Here is a 15,136-nt window from a genome sequence, read left to right as displayed (position 1 = left end):
AAAGCTTAAGGGGGTCATTTATTGGCCTATGTTGTTTGATTCGACTACTTGATCATGAGCAGTTTCTTAGTAGGTCCAACTCTCTAGTTTCTTTTCCTTCTCTTTTTCTTTTTTAAAATATTCTTTATTTTTTAAAGCCTCTAGCTTCCTAAAGTAGATTAAAAAATGTGTTTTGAAATAAATTTCTTTGTAATTTTTTTTATTATTGTTAGTAAGCATTTGACTCATACACCTGTTTTATATATGGGGTTGCATAAAAATGTCTCAGGCTAAATCAGGGGGTCTGAGTGGGAAAAGTGTAAGGTCTGGTCTAGTCTCTTTCCTCTCTTGCATCCCTTCGCTTCTTAAACATAATGTCATTCTGCTTTTTTTTGGGGGGGGGCGGAGTTGGGGGGTAACACCCAGCGATACACAGGGGTTACTCCTGGCTCTGCACTCAGGAATTAGTCCTGGTGGTGCTCAGGGGACCATATGGAAAGCTGGGAATCGAACCCGGGTTAGCCGTGTGTGAGGCAAACACCCTACTTGCTGTGCTATCACAGCAGCCCCAGAAATAATGCCATTCTGACTTCAGATTTATTCTCTTTTCAAGACAGTTTTTGGAGAACTCATATCTTTGGAAGACAATAGTGATGTCACGGGGCTAGCTGTGTTCATCCTGAATCGCTTACTCTGGAATCCTGATATAGCAGCTGAGTACAGACACCCCTCTGTCCCTCACCTATATGGAGACGGTAAGAAATTCTGTCTCTGCTGAGTTTTTTGGGTCACTGACTTCTCATTCTTCCTTTTCTGTTTCAGTATTACTTTTTTGCAGAAACCAGTTTTAATGAGTCCCTCTTGCTACCAAACTCCTTCCACCACTGTCACTCCATATTATTTCTCCAACACTACTTACAATTTTTCTTACCGCTTTGTTGTCTCCATCCACTTTCCCCCCAGAAGGTCTAGGAGCATCGTATTTGTTTAGTTTGCTGCTGTATATCTTGTACCTAGAATAGTGCCTGCTTATATTAAAATACTTGTTAATATTTATAAGTGATATGACTTAAACTTCTTGGTCTTTATTTTTTTTTGTCTGTGATGAATTGGAATTACTAAATGGGACCTGTCCAGTAGTCATGTGAATACTAAATTGGTTCATGCATATTCAACACTAAGGAAGACTTTTTTCTGCTTACTGTTTTTTTTTCAACACCGTATCATTTTTTTTTTTTTTCAAAAACAAACAAAAAAATTCGGAAGTATCATATCTTTTTTTTTAAAAAGTTAAGAAGTTTTAAACATCGTGATTTACAAAGTTGTTCCAGGCGTTCAATATTATATCATATCATATCCTGAAGTGAAACTTTTCTTCCTGGACTAACCTGCTATGTTTTTCTGAAATTTATTTAAGGTCACGAAGAAGCTTTGTCTAAGTTTACACTGAAAAAATTACTGTTGTTGGTTTGTTTCCTCGATCATGCTAAAATATCCAGACTCATTGATCACGATCCTTGTCTCTTCTGTAAAGATGCCAAATTCAAGGTATTGTTTTTACTCTCTATCTTGTGGTTTATGTTTCACACTTAAGACTTTCACATGCTTTTGCTATGTAGTTTTTCACAAAGCACAGTACTCTGGGGCAAGATAGGAAGTCAATCAGTAGTTCTCACTTGCCTCACTCTGATGGTTCACTGCCACTCAGCCCCTTCCTCTCAACTCTGACTTGAGAATGAGTGAAGCTATGCTTCTGAGGAGTTGGTTTGGGGAAATTTCCTCCTCTCATTTTACAATGTTATTTTTGCTTTGCTTCTACAGCATAGAGCACTTAAAGAATTGGTCTTTCCCTTGAACAGAAGCATGCTATTGGAATATAGTTCCTGCAATTTGTTTCTTTGTAGGCAAGTAAAGAAATTCTTCTGGCTTTTTCCCGAGACTTCCTAAGTGGTGAAGGTGACCTCTCCCGACATCTTAGCTTACTGGGCTTACCTGTTAACCACGTTCAGACACCATTTGATGAATTTGATTTCGCAGTTTCAAACCTGGCTGTAGACTTGCAATGCGGGGTGCGTCTTGTGTAAGTATAAGAAACTGAAGTATTTAATAAAATAAACAAAAAATTTGTGGGGAAGTATTTTTCCTCCTTCACTTCACTTTGGTTCCTTTATACTACAGTAAATTTAGGATTTAAAAATTTGGGGTAAAAATTGACAGCACTTAATCTGAATATCAGAGCCAGGAACACTATTAATTCTAGGCCCAGTAACTTTATCTTCTGTCTATCTATCTATCTATCTATCTATCTATCTATCTATCTATCTATCTATCTATCTATCTATCTATTTTTTTCTGTGCTGGCCTGTTACTAAGAAGTTTAAGTATGAAATAATTGATACCCAGGAATCAGAATTGAGAAAAGTATAGAATAAATTAAAATGATATTAATATTAAAATAACACTTTGTCTACTGTGGTTTTGTGAGAACTGCATCATTTGAGGCCAGTTTAGGTCAGATTATCCTTTGTTCATCATACTTGCAGAAAAGTAATTTGACATAAAATGGATTGCCCATATTTTACACACTGGTATTGGGACATAAACTCCATTTATTTTCATATATGTTTTAACATACTAATTTCATTTGAAAATATCTCTGCTGGCAGGCGAGCAATGGAGCTTCTTACACAGGACTGGACTCTCTCTAAGAAACTCAGAATGCCAGCAATAAGCCATCTTCAAAAGATGCACAATGTTGACATTGTTCTTCACATTCTTCGGTCACGAGGCATTTCGTTAAATGATGAGCGTGGTAAGTTGTACCAACAGTAAAGCTTTTTTCACTGATACTTGTATGTATAAAAATTGAGCTAATGGACTATCTTTTTGTTTATAGGAAATACAATCCTAGCTAAAGATATTGTGGATAGGCACAGAGAAAAAACTCTCGCATTGCTTTGGAAAATAGCATTTGCTTTTCAGGTATCGTAATTTTGGTGTATTTTGTATTAAAAACTTAATATTAATAAAAACATTTCACAACAAATAAAGATTAACAATAACTGTTAGTTGCCATGTTTATTTTACCTCAGGATCCACTATAATTGCTTTGTATATTTTTTTAAATTCTAATTTAATCTTCAGAGTTAAGTTGGTGTTATCACTACGTCATAGGGGAGGACACTGAACTAAAACATTATATCACTGACAGGAAGCGGAGCTGAGATTATAATTTAGGTTTTTTATACTTTTAGGCCTGCAGACGCTTAAATACCTCCTGGTTCATCTTTTGATTTTTGTATTTTGTGTCTGCTATTCACCTGATATCTATAGTTAGTTGGATTTCTAAACAGAATAGATTTTTTTAAAAAAAGGACACGTAAATTGACCTTGGCAGTTCATATTTGTGTTGTTGTTGAAAGTCATCTGTACTTAACCAGTACACAGCTATCACTTCCATGTAAACTCTCTGCCTCTAGTGGGGGTAGATTTTTGAGGGTTAAAAATAGTGTTGGGGAGGGGGCAATAGCACAGTGGTAGGGCGTTTGCCTTACAAGCAGCTGACCTGGGTTTGATTCCTCCGCCCCTCTCGGAGAGCCCGGCAGAGAATATCTCACCCACCCGGCAGAGCCTGGGCAGCTACCTGTGGCATATTCAATATACCAAAAACAGTAACAACAAATCTCACAATGGGGATGTTACTGGTGCCCACTCAAGCAAATTGATGAGAAAAGGGATGACAGTGATAACAGTGAAAAATAGCTTGAAAGGGGCCAGAGCAATAGTGCAGCAGGGAGGGTGTTTGCCTTGCATGTGGCCAACTCGAGTTCGACCCCCATCATCCCATATGGTCCCCTGAGCACCGCCAGGAGTGATTCTGAGTGCAGAGCCAGGAATAACCCCTGAGTATCACCGGTATGACCAAAAAAAAAAAAAAACCAAAAAAAATTAAAAAATAAAATAAAAAAACATGAAAAACAAGGATATTTGTCATTGTTTCAGGTGGAGATTACCCTCAATGTAGATCAGTTAAAAGAAGAAATTAACTTTCTAAGTCACACGCTAAGTATAAAGAAAGCAATATCTGCACTGTCTTGCCATTCTGATGCTGTTGTTGATAAGAAAAAAGAGAAAAGAAAGAGTAGTTCCTTTGAACAATATAGTGAAAACATAAAGTTGTTGATGGATTGGGTGAACGCAGTTTGTGCCTTCTATAATAAAAAGGTAAGCTCTTTTGTTTTATCTTAGTATCTTAGATACATTTTGGTTAAAGTCAATCATTTTTAATGCATAAACATTTTCTTGCATTCCATAAATAATTTATCTATGTAAGTAACCCATTACTTACATTAATAAGGAGTTGTGTACCATGCTTTACCTAATTTAAGATAGCACTAATTTTGAATGCACACTTATTTTATGTGTCACTCAAGGAAAAAAATTACTAGCTATTTATAAAAGAAACATATACAGAATGGGGGAGCAAAGAATCACAATCTTATAAAGGTAACTGCAAATAATTCCACAAAACAGAAAGGATTAGTAAACTTACCACTGAAGTCCAAAGACATAAAGGAAAAAACATCTTCATTGAATCTTTTATTATAACCATTTATTTGTTAATTTTCTTATGTGTGAAATGCAAATAACTGTAAACAGGATACCTTATATTCATGTATAAAATATCTGGTAAGGAATATAAGATAGGTACAGAATAGTCTATGTAGCTGAACATTTAAACATTGAACAAGCATTGTTGGTAGACAATGATCAGACATGACAGATATTCTTAAGCAGTCTTAAGCAGTACTCTAGTACTAAGTGCTAGAAGAAATCTGTTTCTTGACTGTGTTGCTAGAAATCGTTGGTCTTCCTTGGATTGAAGGCAGATGCCTAATATTTGCCTGTGCCTCCCTAAGTGTGTTGTCTCTTTAAGGAAATAAGTTGTTTTGGATGAAGAACTCTACTACAGTAGGAGCAGCATTTAACTGAAAATTTTGCAACTGGGGCCGGAGCAGTAGTACAGGAGAGAAAGTGCTTGCTTTCCTTGGACACAGCCAACCCAGGTTCAATACTACTGCCACCACGTGTGTGGTTCCTTAAGCACTGCCAGGAGCAATACCAGGAGCCAGGAACTTGAGCACTGTTAACTGAGGCACCAAAATAAACCAAAAACTTTGCAGTTATCCAACTAAGATCCACATTCTGTGTTTTTGGGAAGAACATGATGTTTTTGAGGGACATGTATTTTTTGAGGAGTTGATAGTTTATAATTCAGAAATTTTGGTTATGAATATGGTATTGTGTTATTATTAGCAATTAATGTGATATTCTTAACTATTAAAAGGGATATGGATCATAAAACTAGTAATATCTCTTTTACTATGTAGTACAACTCATTGTTTTTTTCTGGTATTTTTTTAATCAGGTGGAAAATTTTACAGTGGCTTTCTCTGATGGCCGTGTATTATGTTACCTCATTCACCACTATCATCCTTGCTATGTGCCTTTTGATGCAATATGTCAGCGAACCACTCAGACTGTGGAATGTACACAGTCTGGTTCAGTGGTGCTAAATTTATCCTCTGAATCTGATGGAAGTTCTCTGGATATGTCTTTTAATGCACTTGATGAAGGTTTGCTGCTTTTGTTTAAGTGATTTTTCCATTTTCTTTATCATGTCTGATTTTTTTTTTTTTGGCTTGATCAGTCTGACTTTCTTCTCTCTTTTTATTTGCCTTGTAGAAAATACTTCAGAATTCTACAAAGAACTTCTAGAAAATGAAAAGAAAAACTTTAAATTGGTTAGGTCTGCGGTTAGAGACCTTGGTGGAATTCCTGCTATGATTCATCATTCTGATATGTCAAACACGATTCCTGATGAAAAGGTACGTAAAAGGAGAGTTTGTTATTTAATAGCTGTTACTAGTAAGAGCCTCAGAAATAATACTTACATATATTCTGTTTTATCTTTTATATTTATTTTTTTAGGTTGTTATTACATACTTGTCATTTCTCTGTGCAAGACTTTTGGATCTTCGTAAAGAAACAAGAGCTGCTCGGCTTATACAGACAGCTTGGAGAAAATATAAATTGAAAACAGATCTAAAACGATATCAGGTACTTCTTAAAAATGAAAGCACCTTATGTACATTGTAGTATATTGGGTGCCATCTAATTCTGATCTTTACATTTTATGGATCTGTGAAATTGTTCTCTATTAATAATTGGGGTTTTTTTTTTTTTGCTTTTTTTTTGGGGGGGGGTCACACCTGGCGATGCACAGGGGTTACTCCTGGCTCTGCACTCAGGAATTACCCCTGGCTGTGCTCAGGGGACCATATGGGATGCTGGGATTTGAACCCGGGTCAGCCGAGTGCAAGGCAAACGCCCTACCCGCTGTGCTATCTCTCCAGCCCCAATACTTGGGTTTTGAGTTGTGGATAGATATTTTTCTTTGACTTCTGACTTTTTTCCATTCACTTAGTCTGCTCTAGAGTAAATTGAGTAACTTTTCTACTTTGTAAATTTGTGGAGAAGAAACTGGATACACCTTACTCTACTCCTGTACTCTCCCTGTTGGAATTTTGTCTGTCTCCAGTAGTTGGAGTTTTCCATTGATTCCCCAGCCCCCATGCTGTTCCCAGTACTGCTTGACCCTGGGTGTTAAATGTCTGAATTTGCAGTTTATTTAGCTAGTTCATTTAGTTTCCCTTGAAGCTGTCTTTCAGTTCTTTATTTTTTATTAATTTAAATGGGCTATACTGTTTCTGTTGTTTTATTTCTTAAAACTTTTTTTGATCCATGATGCTATTTTTTAATTTCATTATAAAATTTTTCATTAACATTAAAATAACTTCCTGAACTTATGAGACACGTTATTCTCAACAAGATGAGAAATGATCTCCTTGATCAATTAAAAAAAAAACATTTAAGGACTGGAGCGATAGCACAGCGCGTAGGGCATTTGCCTTGCATGAGAACAAACCGGGTTTGATTCCTCCATTCCTCTCAGAGAGCCCAGCAAGCTACCGAGGGTATCCCACCCGCACAGGAGAGCCTGGCAAGCTACCCGTGGCATATTCGATATGCCAAAAACAGTAACAACAAGTCTCACAATGGAGACGTTACTGGTGCCCGCTCGAACAAATCGATGAGCAACAGTGATACAGGATAACAGTGATACAGTGATTAGTTCTTTTACCATCCTACTATTTCTACTAGCACTACTTATTTATTTGGAGGAAGTGGGGAAGGGGGAAATAGAGCAAATATACATAACAAGATTGCTATCTGTTCAACCCAGTATCGCTCCTCACTTTGGGTTAAAATAAATTTAACGTAAAGTTCTTCCTAGAACTTTATAATACAGTTAAGTTTTGGCAACTCTATTCTATATACAATGTATTATCTCATATCAGACCCAAAAGTAAGGTGAGTTGAAATTATTTGACTTGACCCGCACAGAACCTTGGTTGTAGATATGGGAAGCTTACCCTCTTCAGTGGCCTCTGCTGTTGTCTGTTTCCTGCTCATCCTCACAGGATCTGCCCTCTTGCCCACATCCCTTAGAGGATGTCTCTCTACCATCTCTTTGATCTCCTTTGGCTGCTTTTAATTTTGTTATGTCCAATAAATCACTGCTAAATCCAGTGAAACCTTTCTCTATGTTTCCTACTAGTATTAAAATTTTGGGTATCCTGTTTGACTCATTAATCCATTTAGAGTAAACTCATGTATATACTCTAAGATATGTATATACTCTAAGATAAAGATTGAATTTTATTCTTTTGCATGGGGATATTCATATGCCCTGTCATCATTTATTGCAGTATTTCTCATAGAATGATTGTAGCAGTCAGATTATTTATCTATGTAATTGAGAATTCCGGGCTCTCTGATTCTGTTTCTCTAACATATTTGTCTTTATGTATACACTACTTGACCACACTATTATTGTAGTTGTGTACTATGCTTGAAAATTGGAATGATGTACTTTTAACTTGTATCTCTGTAACCTCCTGGTCATAGGTTTTAGAGACTTAGTCTTAAGTGAATAAGCATTTAATTCATATCTGTTCTGTGTTTTAGGAGAGAGACAAAGCAGCAAGAATCATTCAGTCAGCTGTAATAAAATTTCTAACTAAACAACGATTGAAAAGGAAAGTTAATGCAGCACTAACCATTCAAAAATATTGGCGAAGATACTTAGCACAGAGAGAATTATTGATACTGAAAAAGGAAAAATTAGAGAAAATTCAAAATAAATCAGCATCAGTAATTCAGGTATATTTTAAGGGTGAGAGTATAAAATTTTAAATCCCTGTATTTTCTGTTTCTATATTTTATCCACTATTAATTTAACAGATATTTAACGATTTCTAGCTACCAGTGAAACTGTTGAGTTCAGCATAACACTCAACTTTAAATGCCTACTTTGCTATAAAGGGGTCAACAGTTTGACTCTATACTACTTGCTTTATTGCACGTAGAAAATTAAAGGAATCACAAAGGTAGAATATAGTTTTATTTTCCTTACATATGATGGCTTAACTTGATTTAAATCCTTCAACTTAGTTGGCATTCCTGGGATAAAATATGTGTGTTTGTAATGTGTTATTTTATAAGTTGCTTGAATCCATTTGCTGATATTGTTTTAAGACTTTTAAATCTATGTGTATGAGCCACAGTGATTTATTTTCTTATGCTCTGTTTTTGTATCAGGTTTTTATTTTTTATTATTTTTTTTTTTTTTGCTTTTTTTTGGGTCACACCTGGCAATGCACAGGGGTTACTCCTGGCTTTGCACTCAGGAATTACCCCTGGTCATGCTCAGGGGACCATATGGGACGCTGGGATTTGAACCCGGGTCGGCCGCGTGCAAGGCAAACGCCCTACCCGCTGTGCTATCTCTCCAGCCCCGAGTATCAGGTTTTTAATGGCTTAAGTCAGTTGGGAACTTTCTTGTTTTTCGGGGGAAGAAGTAGGGGCTTTTTTTCTTAATTCAGTAATGACATTCTCGGTGTGGATATCTCAAAAATTTTACATGTTAGATTCTTTGGGGGTTGGGGAATGTGGCTACTCCGGACTCTATGCTCAGGAATTACTCCTGCTTCTATATTCAGGGGACCATTCAGTGCAAGGGACTGAACCAGGGTTGGCCACACGCAAAGCAAGTTCCTTAATCCCTGTACGATCTCCCTGGCGCTATATGAAAGTTTTCAACAGTAAAGTCTAAATTTAAAATTAGTAGTACAGGTATTTAACCATCAATAATTTGGGAGAGTTTGTGGTTTCTCAAGATTGGTCCATTTCATCTTAGTTGCCAAATTGATGTATATGTAGTTGTTTCTTCTATTTATTGCATTTTTTTAATTAGCTACAGCCTAGTTACATTCCTACTTTCATTCCTGATTTTAATAATGTGTCTTTTCTCTTTTCTTTGTATGTCTTACTAGGTTTATACTAAATTCATCTATTCAGAGAACAAGTCTTTGGTTCCACTGATGTTTCAGTTGTTTTTCTGTTTTCAATTTAATTAATTTCTTACTTTATTTAAAAGTAAAATAGTTTTATTTTGGTAATATGGGGAAGTTATGGAGGAAGACAGAGAGAGACAGAGACAGAGAGAGAATGCTGATTTCTGTTGGTTTTCTTTTATTATATTTTGTTTTTGCCTTAATCTGCACTTTACTTACCGTGAAGGACCAAGGGATAAAGGAAAATCATCCCCTCCCTTGCCATAGCAAAAGACATTACCCTTACTTTTTGCTCTCTCTTTTTTTTTTTCTCTTTAAACTTATAAACATAAAGTCACTTATAGTCATCTCCAAAGTATAATATAAATGTCATTAATGTTTGGGCAAGGCTTTCTGAATTGTCTCTAGCTATGTAAATGTCTGAACTAAACTATAAACCAAAAAGAAACTCTTTCAAAGTATTTTTTTTTAATTTTAATGTCTTTATGTTTAAGCAAAATGTTAGAAAAAATAGTATTGTCAAAGGTGTATTCAATATAGAAAACTTTATTTTATTTAGTATCTGTTGTTTTACAGAGGTATTGGAGAAGATATTCTGCTAGAAAGAAGTTTCTGAAATTGAGATATTATTCAATCATCGTGCAATCTAGGATAAGAATGATAATCGCAGTTAATTCTTATAAACGGTATCTGTGGGCTACAGTTACAGTTCAGAGGCGTTGGCGTGCTTGTTTAAGAAGAAACCGTGATCAACAGAGATATAAAATGCTAAAAGCGTCAGCCCTCGTGATTCAGTCTGTGTTCAGAAGATGGAAACAGCGCAAATTGCAACTGGAAATGAAAGCCGCAACAGTACTGCAGAGAGCGTTTAGGAAATGGCGTGCCAGGAAGAGAGCTCAAGAAAGATCTGCTGTCGTCATACAGTCATGGTACAGAATGCACAAGGAATTGCGAAAATACAACCACGTTAGATCTTGTGTGGTTATCATTCAGGCTAGATTTCGATGCTATCAAGCTCAAAAGTTATATAAAAGGAAAAAGGAGTCTGTTTTGACAATACAGAGGTACTACAAGGCGTATGTCACAGGGAAGACTGAGCGAGCCAGTTACTTGCAGAAAAGGACTGCCGCCATACAGCTCCAGACCGCCTTCAGGAGAATGAAAGCTCGGGCGTTGCGCAGACAGAGTAGAGCTGCTTGTGTTTTACAGTCCTATTGGAGAATGAGGCAAGACAGAGCTCGATATCTGAACCTGAAGAAAAGTGTCATCATATTGCAAGCGCATGTAAGAATGCATCAGCAATTTCAGAAGTACAAGAAAATGAAGCATGCCGCCCTCATACTCCAGCTTCATTTCAGGGCTTATGTTTCCGCCAAGAAAGCTCTGGCCTCTTACCAGAAAACTCGTTCTGCTGCCATTGTCCTCCAGTCTGCATTTAGAGGGTTGCAAGCCAGGAAAAAGTTTAGATACATCCTCACCTGTATTACAAAGATTCAGTCATCTTTTCGAGCTCATAGTTCCCGAAAAAAGTTTCTGAGCCTTAAAAAAGCTGCCATAAAATTGCAGTCAGTTGTCAAGATGAAGCAAGCCCGCAAGCGCTATTTGAATTTAAGAAGGTCTGTGTTGTTGATTCAGCGGTGGTATCGTGCCACCAAAGTGGCTATCCTCCAGAGAGAGGAATACTTGAAGCTGCGGAAATCTTGTGTCAAGCTCCAAGCTTTAGTTAGGGGATACCTGGTTCGAAAACAGCTGAGATTGCAGAGAAAAGCTGCTATTTCCCTACAGTCTTACTTCCGAATGAGAAAGACACGGCAGTACTACCTGAAGATTTACAAAGCAACTCTTGTCATTCAGAACTACTATCATGCGTACAAAGCACAGGTCAATCAAAGGAAGAACTTCTTACAAATCAAAAGAGCAGTTATTAGCTTGCAGGCAGCTTACAGGGGGTACAGGGTACGCCAGCTAATCAAACACCAATCTGCGGCAGCTCTTACAATTCAATCTGCTTTTAGAGGTTACAGTAAAAGGGTGAAGTATCAATCCCTGCGTCAGAGTACCATCAAGATTCAGAGATGGTACAGGGCCTGCAAGACTGTGCATAAGATAAAAGCACAATTTCTAAAGGTAAGGGCCGCTGTGATTTCTCTCCAGTCTGCTTATCGTGGCTGGAGAGTTCGGAAGCAGATCAGAAGGGAACATCAAGCTGCAGTAAAGATTCAATCTGCTTTTAGAATGGCCAAGGCCCAGAAACAGTATAGATTGTTAAAAACAGCAGCATTGGTCATCCAGCAACGCCTGAGAGCTTGGGCTCTCGGAAAGAAGCAACGTGCGGAGTATCTGGCACTGCAGCATGCAGTACTCGTGCTTCAGTCCACCTGGAGGGGTAAAAGAGTCAGAAGGCAGATTCAGAAGGAGCGTGAATGTGCAGTCACCATACAGGCACACTATCGAATGTATGTGCAGCAGAAGAAGTGGAAAACCATAAAAAGAGGTGCTCGTGTGATTCAAATGTATTATAGGACTTACTGCATTGGAAAGAAACAGCGTCATTTGTACTTGAAAACCAGAGCCGCGGCAGTAGTTCTACAGTCAGCTTACCGCAGTATGAGAGTAAGAAAGGAAATAAAGGAGTGGACCAATGCGGCAGTCACTATACAGGCCAGGTACCGAGCTTACAAAACCAGAAAGAAATATGCCTCCTTCAGAGCTTCAGCTATTGCAATTCAGAGATGGTATAGAAATATTAAAATTGCAGACTACCAACGTAAAGAATATCTTAATTTGAAGATGGCAGCCACGAGACTACAAGCTGTTTATAGAGGTTTTAGAGTAAGGAGACATATTCAACATATGCACCTGGCAGCCACTGTTATTCAGGCCATGTTTAAAATGCACCAATCTAAAATGAGATACCAGAAACTGCGAACAGCAGCTGTTGTAATTCAAGTAAGATACAGAGCCTATTATGAAGGGAAAAGTCAGCGGGCAAAGTACTTGACAATCCTGAAAGCTGTTTGTGTTCTTCAGGCAAGTTTCAGAGGAGCACGAGTTAGACAGACTCTAAGGAAGATGCAGGTGGCAGCCACACTCATTCAAGCAAACTACAGGCGATACAGGCAGCAAACACAGTTTAACAACTTAAAGAAAGCCACAAAAACAGTACAGCAATGGTACCGGGCAATCAAGGAAAGAAACAGACAATTTCAAAGATACAGCAAATTGAGGCATTCTGTGATATGCATTCAGGCTGCTTATAGGGGCATGAAGGCCAGAAGATGTTTAAAAGTTATGCATTTAGCTGCAGCTCTTATTCAGGGGAGATTTAGGACTCAAATGATGAGAAGGAGATTCCTATCCCTCAGAGAAACCACTATCTGGATTCAGAGGAAATATCGTGCCAACGTCTGTGCAAGGTACCACATGCAACAGTTCCTACACTTGCGAAGGGCAGTAATTACAATCCAAGCATGGTACAGGGGGTGGCTGGTAAGGAAAAAGATGCAGGAGATGTCTAGGGCTGCCAGGCTCATTCAGGCCGCTTTCAGAATGCACACAGCCCGTGTGAGATATCAGACCTTGCAACATGCCTCAATTGTAATCCAGCAGCGATATCGGGCAAACAGGGCTACAAAATTGCAGAGACATCGTTACCTTCAAGAGAGGCATTCTGCTCTGATCCTTCAGGCTGCATTTAGGGGTATGAGGACTAGAAGACTTTTGAAAACCATGCACTTTTCCGTAACCCTTATTCAGAGCAGGTTTAGATCACTAGTGATGAGGAAAAGATTTATTTCCCTCAAGAAAGCTACTATTTTCATTCAGAGGAAATATAGAGCCACCATTTGTGCCAAACATCACCTGCACCAATTCTTGGAGTTAAGAAAGGCAGCAATTATAATCCAGTCATCCTACCGAGGACTGCAAGTAAGAAAAATGGTGCAGGAGAAGCACAGGGCTGCCCTTCTCATCCAGGCTGCTTTCAGAATGCATAGAACATATGTGACGTTTCAGACATGGAGACACGCCGCCATTCTAATTCAGCAACGTTACCGAGCACATAGAGCTGCAAAGCTACAAAGAGAAAGTTACATCAGACAACGGCGTTCTGCTGTGGTCATCCAGGCGGCTTATAAGGGAATGAGAACAAGGCGGCTGGTGAGAGAAATGCGCAGAGCTGCCATCATAATTCAAAGCACATATAGAATGTATAGGCAGTATTCCTACTATCAAGATATTCAGTGGGCTACAAAGGTCATACAGAAAAAATACAGAGCAAATCAAATCCAGAAAGCACTTGGACGCAATGCACTTGAGAAAAGCGCCTGCATTCCTGCAGATTTACAGGATGGGGCCCTAAGGCCACAGATGCAGGAAGAGCATCATGCAGCCATTATTGTCCAGAAGTACTTCAGAGCCTATAGAACAAGGAAGCGTTATCTTCACTTCAGAGCAGCGGTAGTTTTTGTTCAGAGGAGATACAGAGCCTACGCGGCACTGCGAACCCGAGCAACCAATTGCACACAGTCTTCTAGAGGCTTCCAGGGGGATGTCCAACACTTGCACCGGGCCGCCACTTTGATTCAGTCCTTTTACCGAAGGCACAGGGCCAAAGTTGATTACCAAGCCAAGAAAACTGCAGTTGTCATCATACAGAGGTATTACAGGTCCTACGTTAAGGTGCGGATGGAAAGAGAGCAATACCTAGCCGCTCAGAAGTCTGTAGGAACTCTTCAGACCGCTGGTAGAGGCGAGAGCGCTGGACAGAAGTGGCAAAGGCTGCCCGAGGGAGAGATGAGCGGCTCTGCTAACCCACCTGCCCTCTGCTGCGGCAGTGCTGGGGCTCAGGAGGCGGGGCAGAGCTCAAAGGCTGCGGCTCATCATCGGGGAAGTGGGAACGCCTCCCTGGTGGCTCACTCAGGGGAGGCAGAGAATCCTCCTCAAGGCACAGCTGCAGTGACAACTCCACAGACTCTTCCTGCCAGGGACGCGGCTCTGGAGACCCAGATGGGCGCTACCCGGCGTCTCCAGTGCTTCCTTCACGTGGTTGTGCAGCGGCGGAGGTTTGAGCGGCAGAAGAGAGCGGCCGTCACTTTACAGCGGTATTTCAGGATGTGGCAAGCTAGAAAACAGTTTTTACTGTACAGAAAAGCAGCCGTGGTCTTACAAACTCACTTCCGAGCCTTTTTGTCTGCAAAACATCAAAGAAACGCTTATTTGCAACTTAGAAGCAGTATCATCATTATTCAGGCTTGGACAAAAGGACATCTACAGAAGCGGAAGTTTCAGAAAATAAAGATTCAGGTATTTATGCATTTAGTGATCAAACTTTCATTCTTTGCCTCATATTTGTTAGAATTTATTTAATAAGTTAAAGCAGATTATGAGAATCATGCCTTGGGTTTATATCTTCTTTTTTTTTTTTTGCTTTTTGGGTCACACCCAGAGATGCTCAGGGGTTTACTCCTGGCTCTGTACTGAGGAATCACTCCTGGCGGTGCTCGGGACCATATGGGATGCTGGGAATCGAACCCGGCTTGGTCGTGTGCAAGGCTCTACCCAATGTACTATCGCTCCAGCCCCCTAAAGTGAACTATTCTTAAAAGTAGGAAAAGGGCAATAATAATTCAGCAAAGACAACCCAGAATTGGGCTTTTCTGCCCATGGTCACTCCAATG

The 15,136-nt window shown here is 39.1% G+C and overlaps 1 protein-coding gene across 1 annotated transcript in view; it reads left to right on the top strand.

The window, feature by feature from the left end:
• The window catches only part of ASPM (assembly factor for spindle microtubules), a 47,610-nt gene that overhangs the window by 15,011 nt on the left and 17,463 nt on the right, over positions 1-15,136 (top strand). Inside the window, exons 9-19 of the mRNA XM_055144671.1 lie at positions 593-734; positions 1,397-1,527; positions 1,884-2,059; positions 2,646-2,791; positions 2,876-2,961; positions 3,982-4,203; positions 5,408-5,615; positions 5,725-5,867; positions 5,971-6,099; positions 8,071-8,265; positions 10,035-14,762. Of these exons, the coding sequence (XP_055000646.1) occupies positions 593-734; positions 1,397-1,527; positions 1,884-2,059; positions 2,646-2,791; positions 2,876-2,961; positions 3,982-4,203; positions 5,408-5,615; positions 5,725-5,867; positions 5,971-6,099; positions 8,071-8,265; positions 10,035-14,762 (6,306 nt within the window). The remainder of the gene's footprint in view (positions 1-592; positions 735-1,396; positions 1,528-1,883; positions 2,060-2,645; positions 2,792-2,875; positions 2,962-3,981; positions 4,204-5,407; positions 5,616-5,724; positions 5,868-5,970; positions 6,100-8,070; positions 8,266-10,034; positions 14,763-15,136) is intronic.

Source organism: Sorex araneus, chromosome 7, assembly GCF_027595985.1.
Source record: "Sorex araneus isolate mSorAra2 chromosome 7, mSorAra2.pri, whole genome shotgun sequence".
Taxonomy (NCBI): Eukaryota; Metazoa; Chordata; class Mammalia; order Eulipotyphla; family Soricidae; genus Sorex; species Sorex araneus.
This window is presented reverse-complemented; position numbering and strand designations above follow the sequence as displayed.